The following is a 21,712-nucleotide window of genomic DNA, read 5'->3' as shown; positions in this document are numbered from 1 at the left end:
ATTCATTTATACCCCAAGAGAGCTTTAAAAATAAAAATCAACATATTCAAAGTCTTTTAGCCAGCAGAACGGGCACAGCCGGCCAGGAGAACATTTGCCTTTATCTTCCTCTATGGTATTTTCCAGGCTTCCCGGGTAGCTCAGCTGGTAACGAATCCGCCTGCAGTGAAGCAGACCCTGGTTCAATTCCTGGGTCAGGAAGTTCCCCTGGAGAAGGGATAGGCTACCCACTCCAGTATTCTTGGGCTTCCCTGATGGCTGACAGTAAAGAATCTGCTCGCAATGTGGGAGAACTAGGTTCAATCCCTGGGTTGGGGAGATCCCCTGGAGGAAGGCATGGCAACCCAGTACAGCATTCTTGCCTGGAGAATTCCATGGACAGAGGTGCCTGGCGGGCTACTGTCCAAAGAGGTCGCAAAGAGTCAGTCATGAGTGAGTGACTAAGCTCTGCACAGTATTTCCCTGGTGGCTCAGATGGTAAAAAATCCGCTTGCAATGTAGGAGACCCAGATTTGATCCCTGGGTGGGGAAGATCCGCTGGAGAAGGAAATGGCAACCCACTCCAGTACTCTTGCCGAGAGAATTCCATGGACAGAGGAGTCTGGCATGCAAACAGTTGGACCCAACAGAGCGACTAACACGCACACACACACACACACACACGTGTGCTTTCCTGAGAAGCAGGGGAGAATGCCCAAAATGGGACACACAGTAGACTATGATCACTGCACTTAAAGGGACACTAAAGGAAATATTTTGCTTCCAGAAACCAGAATCTAAGTAAGCAAACACAGAAAAGGCATACCTGCTAACTATCATACCGTAAATTGTTGGAAGATATGAAAGAAAGCAGCAGTTTCTAGCCTCTGCAATGAGTGGGTAGTCAATAAAATTGTTGACAATCTTATTCCTGCCCATCATAAAAGGGCTGAAAAAGTAAGGGTAAGTGATACTGGACAACTTCCAGTAATACGCTGGAGCAATGCCAGGGAGAGGACACAGCGTTCATTAAATCAGAGCAATTTGAGAAAGCTGTTTTAGGTTGAACTGCCTAGGAAAATATGTCACGCATCAGCTTTTTGATCATTATTGCATGAAAACGAGTACATGAATATCCTCTGCAACTACTATAATCCTGGAATTGCCTCTATCACATACATATTCCGTCTCTTGGCCCAAATTCTCTAGCTGATACAGGTCTCTCTGGGGAACAGCACAGCTGAGCCTGGGGTATGGAACCCCCCCTGCCGGACACACCTATAGTGTCCTACACCCTCCTGTCCTAGTCCACTGTGACCCTACTGAACATGCATTTACTCTGACAAGATTAGTATTGGAGTCAGAGTTGAAGGGAGTGAACCTGTCTAACACTATCGTGCTATCTACAAGTAAAATGTACGAGTCCACGACTCGTCATGAAGAGCAAATGAAATGGAGAGTTAGTGAGGTCAAAGGTGTAAAACATAATTAATGAATTTGTAGAATGTTAGAGCTACAGGGGAGATTGAAGTTCACTTAGTATAACCCTCTTTATAGAAAACTGTAGCCCAGAGAAATTCAATTACTTGCCCTGAATTAGTCTTAATTACAGAATGAAAAACAAAGTAACATGATGTCTGTAAGGACACCAAAAACATCAGGTAAGACTACTAATCATGTAGAAGCATTTGGAATTTAAATAATTCAAGTCTGTGTATTTATTTAACATTTACTGAGAGCTTGTTACATGCCAGATACAGCATTGAACAAAAATCCCTGTGTCTGTGGAGTATACAATCTAGTAAAGAAACTAAACATTAAGTAAACCATACAGTATGCCACACAGCTGTGGAGGAGGAAGTGGCAACCCACTCCAGCATTCTTGCCTGGAGAATCCCATGTGCAGAGAAGCCTGGCTAGCTACAGCCCATGGGGTCACAAGAGTCGGATACAACTTAGTGACTAAACCATACAGCTGTAAATATCATGAAGAAAAATAAAGCAGGGGAAGGGGAGGGGGGACCTAAGGGGAGCAGGTGGATAGGAGGGTCACATTTTAAAACAGGTGGTCAGGGGCTTCCCAGGTGGCGCAGTGGTAAAGAATCTGCCTGCCAATGCAGGAGATGCAGGAGACATAGGTTCGATCCCTGGGTCAGGATGATCCTCTGGAGAAGAAAATGACAACCCACTCCAATATTCTTGCCTAGACAATTCCATGGACAGAGGAGCTTGGCAGGCTACAGTCCACGGACTCATAAGAGTCAGACACAACTGGATGACTGAGCATACACACACACACAGACACACACACACAGAATGTCCTCTAATTAAAATATACTTGATAAGGTAATAAAGTGATCCAAAAATTATCTGAGAAGAAGTGTCTCCAGACAGAGAAAGAGCTAATAAAGAAGACTTGAAGAAAGAGTCCCTGGAATGTCCATCCAAATACCAGGTCAACGAAGCTCAGCAGAACAAGCAAGGAGGAAAGCAGTGGGAGATAAACGTTTGAGAAGTTAAGTGGGACCAGATTTTGTCTGTGTGTGTGTTGTGTGTAGAGAGTGGGGATCATGAGATTTGGTTTTGGATGTGTTAAGCTTGGCTGCTGTATTGAGAAAGTACACAGATACAAATAGAGATTATTTTGTTGTTTAGTTGTTAAGTCATGTTTGACTCTTTTGTGACCCTTTGGACTGTAACCCACCAGGCTCCTCTGTCCATAGGATTTTTCAGGCAAGTATACTGGAGTCGGTTGCCATTTCCTTCTCCAGGGGATCTTAACAGCCAGAGACTGAACTTACATCTCTTTCATTGTAGGCAGATTTTTTTTACCACTGAGCCACCTGGGAAGAGATTACTTAGGAACTCTTAAGATAATCTATGAGATAGACGATGATGGTATGGACCAGGCATCTCACAGCAGAAGTAATGTGAACTGGAAGTGTATTTTTCAGGTAAAGCTGACACAATTTGCTGATGAAGTGAAGGATGAAAGAGACAGAGTGGGGAAATTCAATGATTTCTTCAAGGTTCTTGGTCTCAATAACTAGACACATGGAATTGCTAATTAACCAATATGGGGAAGACTATAGGAAGAGCAAATTGAGGGGAACCAATTTGGAGAAGGCAATGGCACCCTACTCCAGTACTCTTGCCTGGAAAATCCCATGGACGGAGGAGCCTGGTGGGCTGCAGTCCATGGGGTCGCAAAGAGTTGGACACGGCTGAGTGACTCCACTTTGACTTTTCACTTTCATGCATTGGAGAAGGAAATGGCAACCCACTCCAGTATTCTTGCCTGGAAAATCCCAGGGATGGGGGAGCCTGATGAGCTGCTGTCTATGGGGTCACACAGAGTCGGACACAACTGAAGCGACTTAGCAACGATGAGGAAATGTTAAGTGGCAGTTAAGGTTAAAAATTTGGATTTTCAGAGAGAGATCTATGCCAGATATATAAATGTAGGAGTTATCAGTATATAGATAAGAGACCCATGAGACTAAAACAGATCACCAGAAGAGCAAGTGTAGACAGTAAAGGTGTCCAGGGACTGAGACCCGGGATACTCTTAAAAGCTTTGGGGTTGTGGAAGCCAGGTGTAAGATATTTCAATAAAAAATGGAGTGATCAATTGTGTTTAAGTCTGATGGCAGGTCAAGATAAACTTTAAGAATGACCATTGAATTTAGCAATGTGGAAGTCACTGATGGCTTTGAAAAGCCACTTCACCAGAGAGGTAAAGGCAGATAAGTCTTACTACAATGTATTCAAGAGATAATGTGATGAGAAGAACAGGAACAACAGACATTAAAAAATTAGTTCAGAAAGGTTACAAGATACAAGACTGAAAAATGAAAGTGAAAGTTCTCAGTCATGTCTGACTCTTTGTGACCCCATGAACTACAGATTCCATGGAATTCTCTAGGCCAGAATACTGGAGTGGGTAGCCTTTCCCTTCTCCAGGGGATCTTCCCAACCAACCCAGGGATCCAACCCAGGTCTCTGACAATGGAGGCGGATTCTTTACCAGCTTAGCCACAAGGGAAGCCCCAGAGTACTGGAGTGGGTAGCCTATTCCTTCTCCAGCAGATCTTCCTGACCAGGGATTAAAACGCTGTCTCCTGCACTGCAGGTGGATTCTTTACCAACTGAGCTATCATAATATACAAAATTCAACTGTATTTCTACACACTTATGATACACAATGAGAAAATAAAATTAAGAAGATAGTTCCATTTAAAAAGTATCAAAAAGAACAAAATACTTTGAAATAAATTTAACAGAAAAGTACACATTATATGCTCTGAAAATTATAAAACATTGTTGCAAGAAATGAATGGAAAGACATCCCACGTTCATGAATCAGATGACAACTCCCAAACTGATTTATAGATTCAATGTGACCCTTATCAAAATCTCAACTAGCTTTTTTTGCAGGAAGGTGATCTTAAAATTTCATATAAAAATGCAAGGGACTCAGTACAGCAAAACAATCTTTAAAAAGAAGAACAAAGAAGCCTCATGCTTCTCAATTTCATAACTTGCTACAGTAATTAAAACAGACTACTTTGGTTTAAGTATAAATATATAGATTAATGGAATAGGAAAGAGATTTCAGAAATAAACCCTAATATTAATGGTCCCTTGATTTTTGACAACAGTGTCATATCAATTCAGTGGCGTGAATAATAGTCTTTTGAACAAATGATGCTGGAACAACTAGATATCCTCATACAAAAGAATGAGGTTGGATGCCTATCTAGCTCTATACATAAATATTAACTCAAACCAGATCACAGACCCCAGTGTAAGAGCTAAAACTAAAAAACTCTTAAAAGAACACACAGGAGTAAATCTTTGTGAACTTGGACTGTGTGCACACATGCTCAGTCACTTCAGTCGTGTCTGATTTTGCAGCCATATGGACTGTAGCTCGCCAGGCTCCTGTCCATGGGATACTCGAGGCAAGAATACTGGAGCGGGGTGTCAGTCCCTCCTCCAAGAGATCATCCTGACCCAGGGATTGAATCCATGTCTCCAGCACTGCAGGCAGCTTCTTTACCCACTGAGCTACCGGGGAAGCCCTGAACTTGGATTAGGTAAAGCAACAAGAGAAAAAATAGATGAATTGGACTTCCTCAAAATTAAAAAATTCTGTCCTGCAAAGGAAACCATCAAAAAAGTGAAAAAAAAAATCCCCAGAACAAGAAATATTTGCAAACCGTAAGTCTAATAAGGGACCTTATGCAGAATATATTAACAACTCTCAGAACTCAATAATCAAAAGATAAATAACCCAATTACAAAATGGCAAAGGATTTGAAAAGACAGTTCTCCAAAACAGATATACAAGGGGCTAATAAGCATGTGAAAAGATGCTCACCATCGTTAGCCATCAGAAAAATAAAGATGCTCACCATTGTTAGTCATCAGGAAAATCAAAATCACCATGAGATACCACTTCATACGCTTTAGGATGACTATAATCAGAGCGATAGATAAGGATAAGAGTTGGAGGATGTGAAGAAAATCTGAACCCTTATACACAATTGGTGTGAATGTAAAATGATGCAGACGCTTTGTAGAAGTTTTCAGTTCCTTAAAATGTTCAACATTAGGCTACCATATGACCCAGCAAATCCGCTCCTGGGTATATAGCCAAGAGAAATAAAAACACAGCAAAGCTTGTAAACAAATGTTCACAGCAGCATTATTCACAGTAGCTAATTAATAGAAACAGCCCAAATGTTCATCAACTGGGTAAATAAAATAGAGTATATCCAGAGTGGAATATTATTCAGCAATAAAAAGCAATGAATTACTGATACAAGCTACAACATAGAGAAATCTTTAAAACATGATACTAAATGAAAGACTCTAGTCACAAACGACTATTCATTACATGACTCCATTTATATGGCAAGTCCAAAATAGGCAGATCTATAGAGACAGAAAGCGGGCTGGTGATTGGCTGAGAGAATGAGAAACAACTGCTAGTGGGTATGGGATTTTTCTTTTCTATACTAAAAAAATTTGATTATTGTTAGAAAAAAACTATATAAAATTTACAGCTGTAACCAATTTTAAGTATACTTTTCAGTAGTGTATCTTAAGTGTGTTTATATTCACACTGTTGTGAAAGAGACCTCTGGAACTTCTTCATCTTGCAAAACTGAAACTCTACTCATTACTCACTTCCCATGTCCTCCTGACCCCAGATCCTGGCAAGCACTACTCTGCTTTCCTTTTTTTAATTTTGGCCGTGCTGGGTCTTTATAGCAGCACACGGGCTTTTTCTCTAGTTGCGAATGCACACTTCTCGTGTTGCGGAGCACAGGCTCTAGAATGCGAGGGCTCAGCAGGTGCAGCCCACGGGCTTGGCTGCCCCACAGCATGTGGGGTCCTAGGTTCCCAACCAGGGATCGAAGCTGTGTTTCAAGCACCGGAAGGTGGATTCCTATCCACTGGGCCACCGGGGAAGTCTCCATCACTACTTTCTGTCTGCATGAATTTGATTATTCTAGGTTCCTAGTGTGAGTGGAATCACACAGTATTTGTCTTTTTGTTCCTAGCTTACTTCACTTAGCACAATGTCCTTAAGGCTAATACAGGTTACACTACATGACAGGATTTCTTTCCTTTCTGGGGCTGAAGAGTATTCCGTTGTATGTATACACCACATTTTGTTTAACACGTATCTGTTGATGGAAATTTAGGTTGCTTCCACCTCTTGCCACTCTGAACATATCTGTTGAAGATTCTGCTTTCAATTATTTAGGATATATACCCACAGTGGGATTGCTGGATCACCTGGGCATCTCCTTAGAGTGACAAGTGCTCTAAACTTTGATAGTGGTAACAGTTGTACAACCATAGAGTATAATAAAAACCACTGAATTGTACATTTCAAGTCGGTGAATCAAATGATATATGAATTATATCTCAACAAAGGTGTTAAAAAACACAACTCAGAAAGGCTAAAGCAAGGATTTAGTTGCATAAGGATTTTGACTGAATTGGATAATTAATCTGATTAAATAACCAGTCAATCTTGTCACACGAGTAATTCTGACACTTATTTTCAATGACCTGGTTAGATGTTTAGGTGTTTTCTGAGATATAACTTCAGTGCTTTTTCAACACTGACCATTAGAAGCAAGAAAAAGAAAATCTCAGTACCTCTCCTTAATTCACAATATTAAAACTTTTCATATTTTGTGTCAAGAAACACTGTAAAGAAATAACAAATTCATACTAACTATAGCAATTTTTATTTCACCTGCTCTGTAGGTATGGCATTCACCAGATTTTTTAGAGATAGAAAAATTAAGTAGGACTTTACTCTCTTTGACTTCAGATTCACTTTTTGAAATGTCACTCACATTTCACATAAAACACGCTCAAAAGGCAGACAGTTTATTTGCCTTTTTTGCTATAAAAATTCTAAAATTAAAAAGTCCTGTGTTCATCATCACTGAATGGGGAAAGAGGTAATAAACTTAAAAACACGAGAGAAAAAATTTTGAGGAAAAAACATACATGAAATTCAGATTGTTCTCATCTCTAACTGCTGTACACAACTAGAAAAGCTAACAGCAATACAGATGGCCACTGGTGCTCAGAAATTCATTTCTTCATCTTCTCTTCTTCATCCAAACATTTTCAATTTTGTCAAGATTCAAGTGGTACAGTTATATAAAGATAATAAATCAGATAATCTCAAAGATTTCTAATAATATCTTCTGAGCAGAGCAGAGCAAAGTGAGAGAAACCTCACCAGCCTGAGTGATTTTTAAAACAATAGGTACCAGATGGTTTACAGTAATGAGACAAGTCTGGAAGCCAATTTTCAATCTTGGTCCCAAGCAGAGAGTGAAATAATGGTCATGATTTAATTAAAAAGACACCAATTGTGTGGGACAGTCTTTCCAAATTACACATCTTATACACTTTGACAGTTTTTCCTAAAATAATCTCTTGGGGTAGATTTTAAGTAGGTTGAAATACTAATGGTTGATTTCAGATTCTTATTACAGGTTTTTCAAAGTCCGTCTATGTGCAGAAGCAAAATTATGAATGGCAACTCGAAGATCTGAGTTCCCCTCAGGGATGTCACAGGAATTGATGACTGAATGTAGTGCCCGGGTATACGCTGCAAATAAAGATTAGCATAGTGATGAATGAAGTAGGATTCTAAAAGTTCTCCCAACCTCTTCCTATTAGTACTGCTTCTCTGCCCAGTCTTATAGGCATTAACTTTAACAATCTATTGAATAAGTATTGAGTATTTACCACATGCCAAGTACTCTGTGATTACAGAAAAGATCATGAGAGGATGGACACAAAAATTAAATTACAGTGTACTATTTCCAAACCAGAGGCATATACAAAATGTCATCACAGCATGAAGTTCAAAATGAAAAAAAACTAGGAGAGGATGAAAAAGATTCCCAGAAGTGGCAACATCCCCAAAAAAACAAAAGAATCGGTAACATTTAAGGTGGTCTTGAAGGATTAACAGAAGTAAAGGAAAGAAGACCTTCTAGGCAAAGAAATGAGTGTGTGGGGGTACAAGGATATATATTTTTTTAATGTGGTGTGTACTGACAATAGCAGGTTCGATATGGCTGGAGTATGGCCTGGAGCCAGAGGGAAAACATGCCAGTTATACACTCTATTTTGTATTGCAGTGGTAAGTCCTACAGGTCTGATGATGATAAGGGGACGGCACAATCAGATGTGTGTTTTTAAAACATAATTCACAGGACTGATAAGAAACTCATATCGTAGATGGAACATTAGGGATACAAACACCACCACTATATTCGGTGTTTGTATGAAGCCTCTATAATCTCTACACTATGTAAATCAATACATTTAAGAATGGACAGGAAACAGAAATATGAGTGACAACAGGAAATGACTCCATTTCTTCTAGCTGGTATTCTTAACAGAGTTTACATTGGTCCTCATGTTTCTCAGTGACCCCTAGCAGAACTGGCAGTCTAATGTGGATATACACACATTATAAATAATATACAGATGATAAGTCTATGTTAGATAACATTTAAGAATTTGGATAACAGGGTATTCAACTGGACAGAGGCCTAACTTAGATAGCTATAAACCTCTAATCTTCTTCATTGATAGGAGGACCTGCAACCCTAGTCTCATTACTGTACAATGGGCTAGGACTATTTCCCTAGCATAAATGAAGACAAGAAGATAACATATCTCAAAGAGAAATATAACTCATTATAGTTATTTTTATTGCCTCAGAGTTGTTATGTAAAGGGGGGTGTAACAGTCTTTGATATGTAATAAGCACTTAGTCAATAAATGCTAAATTTCTACTACAATCACTACTTTTACTCTTGTTATTTTTTATCTGCCACCAGGCCCCAACCATTCCTTGAAGACACTTACCTTTGTGGTTTTTATAGAAAATACAATTATTGGCACAGGTATCAGGATGAGCATCCCAAAAATCAGGACCACAGCAGCAGAGTGGAGGTAAAGTAATATTATATAGTTGCATTTTCTCCTGGATCTGGGCTCTTAAAGCTTCTACATATCTATAAAAATACAGTATGACCAAGCAAAGTGAACCACTAGGAAGAGAATAAGCCTGAGCCCTTATTTTACTCCTAGCTCAAACTGTGAAACTATTTCATATCACTGTGCTTCAATTCTTCCTCTGTGTACAAAGAAGCAGTACAAGGAAAAATGCAGTGCTATTCCAGAGAGGTATTAGGCAATCAAGAAATCTGTTCACCTTCTGAGGCACAGGGTGAGGGTTCGATCCCTCCTCGGCAAGCTAGGATCCCACATGCCTCATGGCCAAAAACAGCCAAAGAACATAAAACAGAAACAATATTGTAACAAATTCAATAATGACTTTAAAAAACAGTCCACATCAAAAAAAAAAAAAGTCTTAAAAAAAAAGAAATGTGATGAAGTTCTGTACCTCCTGAAGCATAAGAAGACACCAGTCAATTCATTTTAGGGAAAATGAGAACACCGACTTCCTAACAGGTCTCCTCTAGGCCCAAAATTTCATGCAGAACTTTCCAAAGTACCTTTGGTATTCTTTTTCTTTCTGCTGTTGTTTTTCTCTGGCTCCTTTTATTTCCTCAAGCTGTAGTTGGGCTAACATCTCACTCATCTTCTCCCCTGAACATGGCTCTTCATGGGAGTTCATTCTTAATATTCTCTGTTCTTCAGCATAACGTTGCTGCTCTTTCTTTTTCTTAATTCTGAGAATAAAATCAACATAGTTAGGAATTTCAAGTCATTATTTAGAATTAGCTTTTAGATCCAATACCTCAAGAAATTCCCAGAAAGAGGGGAGTCAGGAAATCAGTTTAACAACCCTAGAAAAGCCTCAAAACTCCCTGCTGGCTGATTTAAGTTTATCTCATTGCTCATGTGTACACATAGTCTCTTGAATGGAAATGACTAATAGCTACTACTAAAAGAGTGTTCCTGGAAGAATTCTAACACAAGAACTTTCTGAGGTTAAAATTACAAGTAGATAGGATTTCTCCTTTTAGCTAAAATGGATTACCGGGGACTGGATTTGCCCTACCACCTTAAACAACCAAATAAATAAAACAACAAATCAACCCAGAAACCACAAACAAACAAACAAAAACCAATGGTTTTCTAGACACTGGATATTGATCAATGAAAGACAGTGATCCTTGACAGATGGAAAACAAGTGAAGTGAGTCCTACAAGTGCCCACGTTCACTGCCTTCAAAGTTTCCAGGCAGCAGCAGCACAGGGCAGGAGAGTTGAGGTGGAGGCTGATAGACTTTCTGAGTTGGGGAGAAGACGCTCAAAGTACAGGGACACAAAAGCAACTAAAGTACTTAAGACAGGAAACCCAGGGGAGAGAGCTGCTCAGAGAGAGAACCCCAGAGATCTAGGGGGTCTCCTTGTAATACCCAGCAGCGCACTGAGCATGTATGTGAGGACACGATCTGAGACCAAGGACAGGGCCATCCTGAAGAGTAACAGGGAACAGTGTCCTGCGCTCACACAGCACAGAATGGAGACTGTTCCCACCACGTAAGCCTTGAAACACTCATAATGTACGGACACTGGGTAGAGTTTTCAGGAAGACTTTACCTTACTAGTGGGGAATAACAATTGTTCCAGACACAGCCAACACTGTAAAAGCAAAGCCCCAAAGTAACTTAAACAAAAGTGCTAGTTGTTCAGTTGCGTCTGACTCTTTGTGACCCCAAGGACTGTAGCCCTCAAAGCTCCTCTGTCCATGGGATTTTCCCGGCAAGAATCCTGGAGTGGGTTACCATTTCCTTCTGCATCCCTAAACAAAGCTCAGAAAAATATCATAACAATACAAAAATAACCAGTAACCAACCAATGAGGTAAATTCAACGTTGGACGTCTAATCAAAGATTACCAGGCATGCAGAGGCAGGCAAATACAATTCATAATGAAGAGAGTAATCAACCACCCAAAATCAACCTAGAATAGACAGTGATTAGAACTAGCATAGAAGGACATTAAAACAAGATAGTACAATTATTAATAAATCCTATATGTTCAAAAAGTTTAGACATAAAGAAGACTGAAATCAACTTATCAAGATGAAAACTACAATTTCTGAAATAAAAAATACATTGGAGAATAAGTCTATAAGTTAAAGAAATAGAATTAATAATTAGTAACCTTCCAAAACAGAAAGCACCAGACCCAGATGGGCTCACCAAACAATTAAGGAAGAAATTATACCAGATGTCTTCAATCTCTTTCAGTGGACAGAAACAGAAAGCACGCTTCTTAACTCATTCTGTGAGCATTACTCTAAAATCATTCTCAGCATTACTCTAAAATCAAATCCAGATAAAGATATTAGAAAGTATTACCAATATCTCTCATGAACAAGAGGCAAAAATCCTCAAAAATATTAGCAAGTCGAATCTAACAATGCACATATATATCACGATCAAAAGGAATTTAGGCCAAGAATGAAAGGCTGGTTCAACATGAAAAAAATCAATTAATGTAATAGAGCACTTCAAAAGCTATATAAGAAAAACCACAATTCTATAAAAAGATGTAGAGGAAGCATTTGACAAAATCAAACACCACACAATCCAGCGGTGCCCCTTGGTATTTATACAACTTACACCCACACAAAACCTGCGCATGGATGTTTGCAATAGTTTATTTGCCAAATGCTAGAAAAAACCATGATGTCCTTCATTAGATGAACGGATAAATAAACTGTGGTACTTTCAAACAGCACAATATTATTCAGTACTACAAAGAAATGAGCTATCAAGCCATGAAGAGATGTTCGATGTAAATGCCTATTACTAAGTGAAAGAACCCAATCTCTAAAGGCTACATACTGTATGATTCCAACCGTATGACATTCTGGAAAGACTAAAACAATGAAGACAGTGAAAGATCAGTGGTTGCCAGAAGCTGGGGTTGGAGAGAGGGAAAGAAGGTGAACAGGCAGAGCATAAAGGAGTTCTAGAGCAGTAAAACTATTCTATATGATACTTAATGATGGATACAAGTCATTACACATTTGCCCAAACCCATAAATGTGCAACACCAAGAGTGAACCCTAGTGCAAATTATAAACTTTGGTTGATAATGATGTACCAATACAGGCTTATCATGTGTTAACAGTTGTACCACACTGGTGGGGGATGTTGATAATGGAGGAGGCTCTGAATGTCAAGGGATAGTACATACGAACAATTGCTCTACCTTCCTCTCAATTTTGCCATGAACCTAAATTGCTCTACAAAAATAAATTCTTTACTTAAAAAAATACACTGGATGGGATTACTAGCACGTTAAACACTGCAAAACTAAATCTGAAAGCATAATGATAGAAATTATCCAAAATAAACCACAGGGAGAAAATCCAAAAATTTAAAAGGAACACAAAAAAGCAATGAATCCAATTAAAAATGGGTAAAGGACTGGAACAGATATTTCTCCAAAGATCATCTATAAATGACCAACAAACATAAGAAAAGCTGCTCAACATCATGAATCTTCATTCAAATACAAATCAAAATTTCAATGAGATTATCACCTCATACTATATTCACAACAATATAGGTATGTTTATTTGTTTATTAACATTACTGAACTGTACACTTAAACATGGTTACAATGGTAAATTATACATTATATGTTTTTTACCATCAAAAGAAAAAACCATGTCACATAAATAAACGAATAAATGAAGGGAAAAAATGAAATCAAGTTGTTTTTAGATGTACAAAACCTGAAAGAATTCATCCCCAGTATGGGCATAATCCAGAGACAGAACAGGCTTGGTTCTAGACCACTGTAATAAAGGGAAGATTGAGATAAAGCAAGTCACATAAAGTTTTTGGTTTCCCAGTGCATATAAAATTCTGTTTACACTGTAGTCTTTCAAGTGTGCGATAACAAAGTGTACATGCCTTAATTTAAAACTAATTGGCATCAGCAGACTAGCTCAACACAAGGTTGCCACATACCTTCAATTTGTAAAAAAATGCAGTATCTACAAAGTACAATGAGGTGCAGCACAGTAAAACAAGGTATGCCTGTACACCCACAATTGCAGGAAACGTTAAACGTTATCTTTCAGACAAGAACAGAATTATATTTTTGGTAATATATATAAGATTCTTATTAGTTAAATCTCTTTTAAATAATAACAGACTTCTTTAACAAAAATAACAGTGTATTTTATATGTAAAAGTAAAATGTATAACAATAGTATAAAGGTTGGATGAGAGAAATGGAAGTATACTACTCTAAGATTCTTATATTAAAATTTTATATTATATGTGAAGTAGTATAATATCATTTAAAGGTAGAGTGTGAAAAGTTAAGAAATATACAACTATAAATCCTGTGTGTGCATGTGCAGTCTCTTCAGTTGTGTCCAGCTCTTTGCAACCCCATGGGTTACAGCCTGCCAGGCTCCTCTATCCATGCAATTTCCCAGGCAAGATGGAGTGAGTTGCCGCTTCCTACTCATGGGATTGACTCTGCGCCTCATGCACTAGCAGGTGGATTCTTTACCACTGAGCCACATGGGAAGCCCTATAAATCCTAGAACAACCAATAAAATAACAAAAATGTCATAGCTTACAGGCCAACAAAGGAGATGCACTAGAATCATAAAGATACAAAAGTAATTCAAAACAAGTATAAAAAGAGAAAAAAGAGAACTAAGAAGAAATGGGACAAACAGCAAGATAATATATCAAACCCTACCAATAATCATGTTAAAAGTAAATAGTGTAAACACCCAATTAAAAGGAAGAGATTGTCAGATTTGATGAAAATTGTAGGATTTGACTCAACTACACACTGCTGACAAGAAATTCACTTTAAATGCAAAGAAACAGATTAAAAATACAAGAAATGCAGAATATATGCTGCTGCTGCTAAGTCGCTTCAGTTGTGTCTGACTCTGTGCGACCCCATGGACTGCAGCCTACCAGGTTCCTCCGTCCATGGGATTTTCCAGGCAAGAGTACTGGAGTGGGGTGCCATTGTAGCACTAGTTAAAAGAAGGTTGGAATAGCTATATTATTATCAGAAAATGTAGATTTCAGAACAAATAAACTATCAGAGATAAAGGTTATTTCATAATTACAGAGTCAATTAACTGAGAAGACATAACAATCCCAAACATGTATGTATCTAATAAAAGAGCTTCAAAATACATGAAGCAAAGGCATATGGAACTGCAAAGAAGATACAATAAATCCACAGTTAAGGCAGAGATTTTTAATATCCTCTCTCAATTATTGATAGAAAAACCAGGCTTAAACATGGCAAAGAAATAGACTTGATCAACATCCTCATGAAATTAAAAGATGCTTGCTCCTTGTAAGAAAAGCAATGACAAACCTAGACTGTTAAAAGGCAGAGACATTACTTTGCCTACAAAGATCCATATAGTCAACGCTATGGTTTTTCCAGTAGTCATGTATGGATGTAAGAGCTGGACAATAAAAAGAGCTCAGCACAGAAGAATTGCCTTCAAACTGCGTGCTGGAGAAGACTCTTGAGAGTCCCTTGGACAGCAAGGAGATCAAATCAATCAGTCCTGAAGGAAATCACCCTGAATATTCATTAGAAACACTGATGCTGTTGAGTGTATTTTCAAGTGCTTATTAGCCATTTATATATTATTTCCTTAGGAGAAATGTCTATTTAAATCCTTTGTCTACTTTTTAATTGAGTTATCTTTTTATTACTGAGTTATGAGTCCCTTTATATATTCTGACTACAAGTTTCTCATCAGATATATGATTTGCAAATAATTTCTCCCATCTTTAGTTGTTTTCTTCACCTTCTTTATAGTTTTTAATTTTGATGAAGTCCAACTTATCAATCTTCTCTTTTACTATTCGTTGGACAATTGATTTTTGACAAATGCACCAAAGTATGCAGTGGAGAAAGAATAACTTCAGCAAGAGGATATCCTTATACAAAAAAAACACTTCACACTACGTGTGAAATGAACTCAAACTGGATCACAGACTTAAATGTAAAACCCACAATGAAAATCTTTCTAGAAGAAAACATCAACAAATTTTTGTGACCTTTAGTTAGGCAATGATTTCTTAACTATGACACCAAAAGTACAATCTCTTTAGTCATTTGAGAAATGTAAACTAAAACCACAATGAGGTACCACTACATACCTATTCAAATGGCTAAAATGAAAAAGACCGATCACACTAAGTGTTGGCAATGATGTAAGGGAACTTGAACTCTCTTACACTGCTGGTGGCAACATAAAGTGGTACAACTACTTTAGAAAACCATACTGAAATATATACCTACCATGATGATCCAGTCCACTCTCAGGTATTCACCCAAGAGAAAAGGTAACAGATTTCCAAAGACTTGCTCATGAATGTTCACTGCAGCTTTATCTGTATTAGCCCCAAACTGGAAGCAACCCAAATGTCCATTAACCTTTGAAACAGATTGTGGTATATCCAAACAATGGAACACTATCTATAAGAAAAAGGAATAAACGCTTGATACCACCACAACAAAGACAAATCTTCAAAATAATTACTCTGAATAAAAGGAGGTAGGCCAGGACTTCCCTGGTGGTACAGTGGATAGGAGCCTGCCTGCCAATGCAGGGGACAGGGGTTCAATCCAGGAAGAGTCCAACTGCAGCAGAGCAACTAAACCCATGAGGCTATGCTCTAGAGCCTGTGAGATGCAACTACTGAGCCCGTGTGCTGCAGCTACCGAGCCCTCGCACTGACAGCCTGCGCTCCACAGCAAGAGACGCCACTACAATGAGAAGTCCTCACACGGCAACTAGAGTAGTCCCCACTCTCTGCAACTAGAGAAAGCCCATGCACAGCAATGATGACCCAGTGCAGCCTCCACAAAGTAAAATTAATTAATTTTTTAAAAAAGGAACTGGGCCAATCCCACTCCTAGGTATATATCCAGAGACAATCACAATTTGAAAGGATGCATGTACTCTTGATGTTTATTGCAGCACCATTTAAAATAGTCGGGACATGGAAGCAATCCAGATGTCCATTGACAGAGGAATGGATAAAGAAGATGTGATATATATATACAATGCAATATTACTCAATCATAAAAGGAACAGAATAGTGCCATTTGCAGAGATGTAGATGGATCTAGAGATTGTCACACAAAGTGAAGTCAGTCAGAAAGAAAAAAACAAATATTGCATAATATTGCTTATATGTGGAATCTAGAAAAATGACAGAGATGAACTTATGTGCAAAGCAGAAATACAGTCACAGATATACAGAACAAACTCACGGCTACCAAGGGGGATGGGATGAATTGGGAGACTGGGACTGACACATATACACTACTATGTGTAGGATAGATAACTAATGAGAACCTATCGTATAGCACAGGGAACTCTACTCAGTGCTCTCTGGCGACCTAAATGGGAAGGAAATCCATAAGAGGGGATTTATGTATACGTATGACTGATTCACTTTGCTATACAGCAAGAAACACAACATTGTAAAGCAACTACACTCCGATAAAATTTATTTAAAATAAAAGGAGCTGGCTACAAGAGTACATTCTGCAGAACTTCAGAAAATGCAAACTAATCTACAGTGACACAAAGCAAACAAATAGCTGCCTGAGGAAGAGGGGGCTGTGCAGGTAAGAGGTACTACCAAGGGCAGGAGGAAACTTTTGAGGATGATAGGTATGTTCACTGTCTTGACTATGATAGTCATTTCATGTGTGTGTCTATGTACGTGTGAAATTTTATATGTGTAGTTTACTGAACATCAATTATACTTCTTTTTTGAAAAAACACCTTCTAGTAGAGAGCAAAAAACACCTTCTAGTTGCACAATGAGAAAATTATCAGAAATCCTAATGTAAGAGCTTTTGTTAAGAAATATAACTATTCGGGACTTCCCTCATGGTTCAGTGGTAAAGAATCCACCTTGCAATGCAGAGAACACAGATTCAACGCCTGGCTAGCAAACTAAGATCCCACATGCCACCAAGCAACTAAGCCTGTGCACTGCAACTACCGAGCGCGTGCCACAATGAGAGAACCCATGCACCTCAACGAAAGACCCTGCATGCCACAACCATGATCTGACATAGCCAAATAAGTAAATATTTTTTAAAAAGCAATATAATTCAAGACTAGAACTTAGAGATGTATGCTGATAATGTCAGTTGCTAAAAATGACTTTGAAACAAATGAGCTGCTATTTTCTGAACAGTAGTATGAGGTCAATTCACACACCTCTTCAATAAAGCATGGTCTGCTGAAAATTCTGGGCTTCCATCCATTTGTAGCAGCCTGTTTACTCCAGGGGAATTCTGGGCTTCCTTTGTTAGATTAATACAGGTATATACTAAAAACCAGGAAGCTGTCCTACAAAGGCTCAAAGATCAGGCACTGGAAAAGTACAAGAAACTTGACGTGCGACTAAGTTCATCCAGATTCTGTCACCTCCAGTAGAGGTGACAAGTCCACTCTAAACAAGGATTTTCTTATAACTGTTCAGCACACCTGCCATTCTTTCTTGAGCTATAAGTCTACTAGGAGTATTCTTCAAACAGTCTAGAACATAAAAATAGCTTTTATGGTATGTTGTTGTTGTTTAGTTGCTAAGTCATGTCTGACTCTTTGGGACCCCATGAACTGCAGCATGCCAGGCTCCCATGTCCTTCACTGTCTCCCACTGAGTTGGTGATGCTATCTAACCACTTCATCCTCTGCCATCCCCTTCTCCTCATGCTCTCAATATTTCCCAGCATCGGAGTCTTTTCCAGTGAGTCAGCTTTGTGCATAAGGTGGTCAAAGTTTTGGAGCTTTAGCTTCAGCATCAGTCCTTCCAATGAATATTCAGGGTTGATTTCCTTTAGGATGGACTTAGGTTTGGACTTTAGATTCGATCTCCTTGCTGTCCAATGGACACTACTCAAGAGTTTTCTTCACACCAGAGTTCAAAAGCATCAACTCTTCAGCGCTCAGCCTTCTTTATGGTCCAACTCTCACATCTGTACATGACTGCTGGAAAAAGCATAGTTTTGACTATACAGACCTTTGTTGGCAAAGTGATATCTCTGCTTTTTAATACACTGCCTGTTTGTTGTAGCTTTCCTTTCAAAGAGCAAGTGCCTTTTAATTTCATGGCTTCAGTCACTGTCTGCAGTGATTTTGGAGCACAAGAAAGTAAAATCTGCCACCGCTTCCACTTTTTCCCCATCTATCTGCCATAAAGTGATAGGACTGAATGTCATGTTAGGTTTTCAAATGATGCATGTTAAGCCAGCTTTTTGACTTTCCTCTTTCACCCTCATCAAGAAGCTCTAAAGAGCTTCCTTCACTGTCTGGAAAGAGGAAAGAAGTTTCTTGTCACTTTCTGCCAGTAGAGTGGTATCATCTCTATATCTCATTGTTGATATTTCTCCTGGCAATCTTGATTCCAGCTTGTGATTCATCCAGCCTGGCATTTCACATGATGTACTCTGCACAGAAGTTAAATAAGTAGAGTGATGATATATAGTTTTGATATATATTCCTTTCTCAGTTTTGAACCAGTCAGTCGCTCCGTGTCCAGTTCTAACTGCTGCCTTTTGACTCACATACAGGTTTCTCAGGAGACAGGTAAGGTGGTCTGGTATTCCCATCTCTTTAAGAATTTTCCTCAGTATGTTGTGATCCACACAGTTAAAGGCTTTAGTGTAGCCCATAAAGCAACAGTACAAATTCCTCTGGAATTCTCTTGCCTTCTCCAACGAATGTTGGCAATTTGATCTCTGATTCCTCTGCTTTTTCTAAATCAGCTTATATCTGGAAGTTCTCAGTTCACCTACTGCTGAAGCCTAGCTTAAAGGATTTTGACCATAACCTTGCTAGCATGTAACATGACCACAATTGTACAGTAATTTGAACATTCTGTGGCACTGCCCTTCTTTGGGATTGGAATGAAAACTGATCTCTTCCAGTCCTGTGGCCACTGTGTTTTCCAAAGTTGCTGATATACTGAGTACAGCACTTTAACAGCATCATCATCTAGGATTTTACATAGCTCAGCTGGAATTCTATCACCTCCGCTAGCTTTGTTCATAGTAGTACTTCCTAAGGCCCACCTGACTTCACATTATAGGATGTCTGGCTCTAGGTGAGTGACTACACCATCATGGTTTAGGGGCAATAAGACCTTTTTCGTACAGTTCTTCGTATAGTTCTTCTGTGTATTCTTGCCACCGCTTCTTAATCTCTTCTGCTTCTGTTAGGTTGCTTCTGTCCTCACTATCGTGCCCATCCTTACATAAAGTTTTCTCCTGATACCTCCAATTTTCTTGAAGAGATCTCTAGTTTTTCCCATTCTATTGTTTTCTTCTATTTCTTTGCATTGTTTGTTTAAGGAGGACTTCTTATCTCTCCTTGCTCTTCTCTGGAATTCTGCATTCAGTTGGGTATATCTTTTCCTTTCTCCCCTGCCTTTCATGTTCCTTCTTTCCTCAGCTATTTGTAAAGCGTCTTCAGACAACCGCTTTGTCTTCGTCCTTTTCTTTTTTTTGGTAATGGTTTTGGTCACTGTCTCCTCTACAATGTTATGAACCTTCATCGATAGTTCCTCAGGCACTGTACCAGATCTTATCCCTAGAATCTATTCGATCCTCCACTGTACAATCATAAGGGATTGGTTTAGGTCATACCTGAATGGCCTTGTGGTTTTTCCTACTTTCTTCAATCTAAGCCTGAATTTTGCAATAAGAAAGCGATGATCTGAGTCACAGTCTGCTCCAGGGCTTCTTTTTGCTAACTGTATAGAGTATCTCCATCTTCAGCTGCAAAGAATATAATCAATTTGATTTTGATACTGACAATCTGGGATAGCAACCCCTGGTGGCTCAGATGGTAAAGAATCTGCCTACAATGCAGGAGGCTCAGGTATGATCCTAGGTTGGAAGATTTCCCTGGAGAAGAGCATGGCAACCCACTCCAGTATTCTTGCCAGGAGAATTCCACGGACAGAGGAACCTGGCGGGATACAGTCCACGGGGTCCCACAGAGTCAAACACGACTGCACGGAGACCATCTGGTGATGTTTATGTGCAGAGTCATCTCTTGCGTTGTTGGAAAAGGGTGTTTGCTATGACCAGTGTGTTCTCTTGACAAAACTGTTAGGCTTTGTCCTGCTTCATTTTGTACTCCAAGGCCAAACTTGCCTGTTGCTCCAGGTTTATCTCTTGACTTCTTACTTTTGCATTCCAATCTCCTATGATCAAAAGGACATCTTTGTTTGGTATCAGTTCTAGAAGGTGTTGTAGGTCTTCACAGAACCAGTCAACTAGCTTCTCTGGCATTAGTGGTTGGGGCATAGACTTGGATTACTGTGATTACTGAATGGTTTACTCTGTAAATGAACCAAGGTCATTCTGGGGGTTTTGAGACTGCACTCAAGTCCTGCATTGTGTACTCTTTTGTTGACTATGAGGGCTACTCCACTTCTTCTATGGATTTTTGCCCACAGCAGTAGATACAATGGTTGTCTGAACTAAATTCGCCCTTTCCTCTCCATTTTAGTTAGCTGATTCCCAAGATGTCGATGTTCACTCTTGCCATCTCCTGCTTGACTACGTCCACTTTACCTTGATTGATGGTCCTAACATGCCAGGTCCTTATGCAATACCATTCTTTACAACACTGGGTTTTACTGCCACCACCAAACACATCTGCAAACTGAGCATTGTTTCTGCTTTGGCCCAGTGGCTCCATTCTTTCTGCAGCTATTAGTAATTGTCCTCGGCTCTTCTCCAGCAGCATACTGGACACCTTCTGGCCTTGGGGGGCTCATCTCCCAGTGTCATATCTTGTTGCCTTTTCATACTGTTCATGGGGTTCTCACAGCAAGAATACTAGCCATTCCCTCCTCCAGTGGACCACATTTTGTCGGAACTCTTCACTATGACCCATCTGTCTTGGGTGGCCCTGTATGGCATGGCTCATAGCTTCACTGTGTTACACAGCCCCTTCACCACGATAAGGCTGTGATCCATGAAGTGGATCACAATCAAACTCAAATGCAATATAAAGTTGAAACAAGGTAGAAGTAAGAAATCTCAATACTCCAACTTGTGTAGAGAGATGTTTTATTCCTAGTAAGGATCAAGATACAAAGGCACATCAGGCAGTGTACCAGGAACATGAGAAAGGTAATGT

General features: G+C 39.2%; 1 protein-coding gene across 1 annotated transcript in view; it reads right to left on the bottom strand.

Moving 5' to 3' along the window:
- Positions 1–7,799: 7,799 nt before the first annotated feature.
- The window catches only part of CCDC15 (coiled-coil domain containing 15), a 48,714-nt gene continuing 34,801 nt past the window's right edge, over positions 7,800–21,712 (bottom strand). Inside the window, exons 14-16 of the mRNA XM_052662412.1 lie at positions 10,059–10,235; positions 9,406–9,554; positions 7,800–8,131 (exon numbers count right to left, since the gene is read on the bottom strand). Coding sequence (XP_052518372.1) covers positions 8,010–8,131; positions 9,406–9,554; positions 10,059–10,235 — 448 coding nt within the window. The 3' untranslated portion in view covers positions 7,800–8,009. The remainder of the gene's footprint in view (positions 8,132–9,405; positions 9,555–10,058; positions 10,236–21,712) is intronic.

The sequence above is a fragment of the Budorcas taxicolor genome, chromosome 25 (genome assembly GCF_023091745.1).
Source record: "Budorcas taxicolor isolate Tak-1 chromosome 25, Takin1.1, whole genome shotgun sequence".
Taxonomy (NCBI): Eukaryota; Metazoa; Chordata; class Mammalia; order Artiodactyla; family Bovidae; genus Budorcas; species Budorcas taxicolor.
This window is presented reverse-complemented; position numbering and strand designations above follow the sequence as displayed.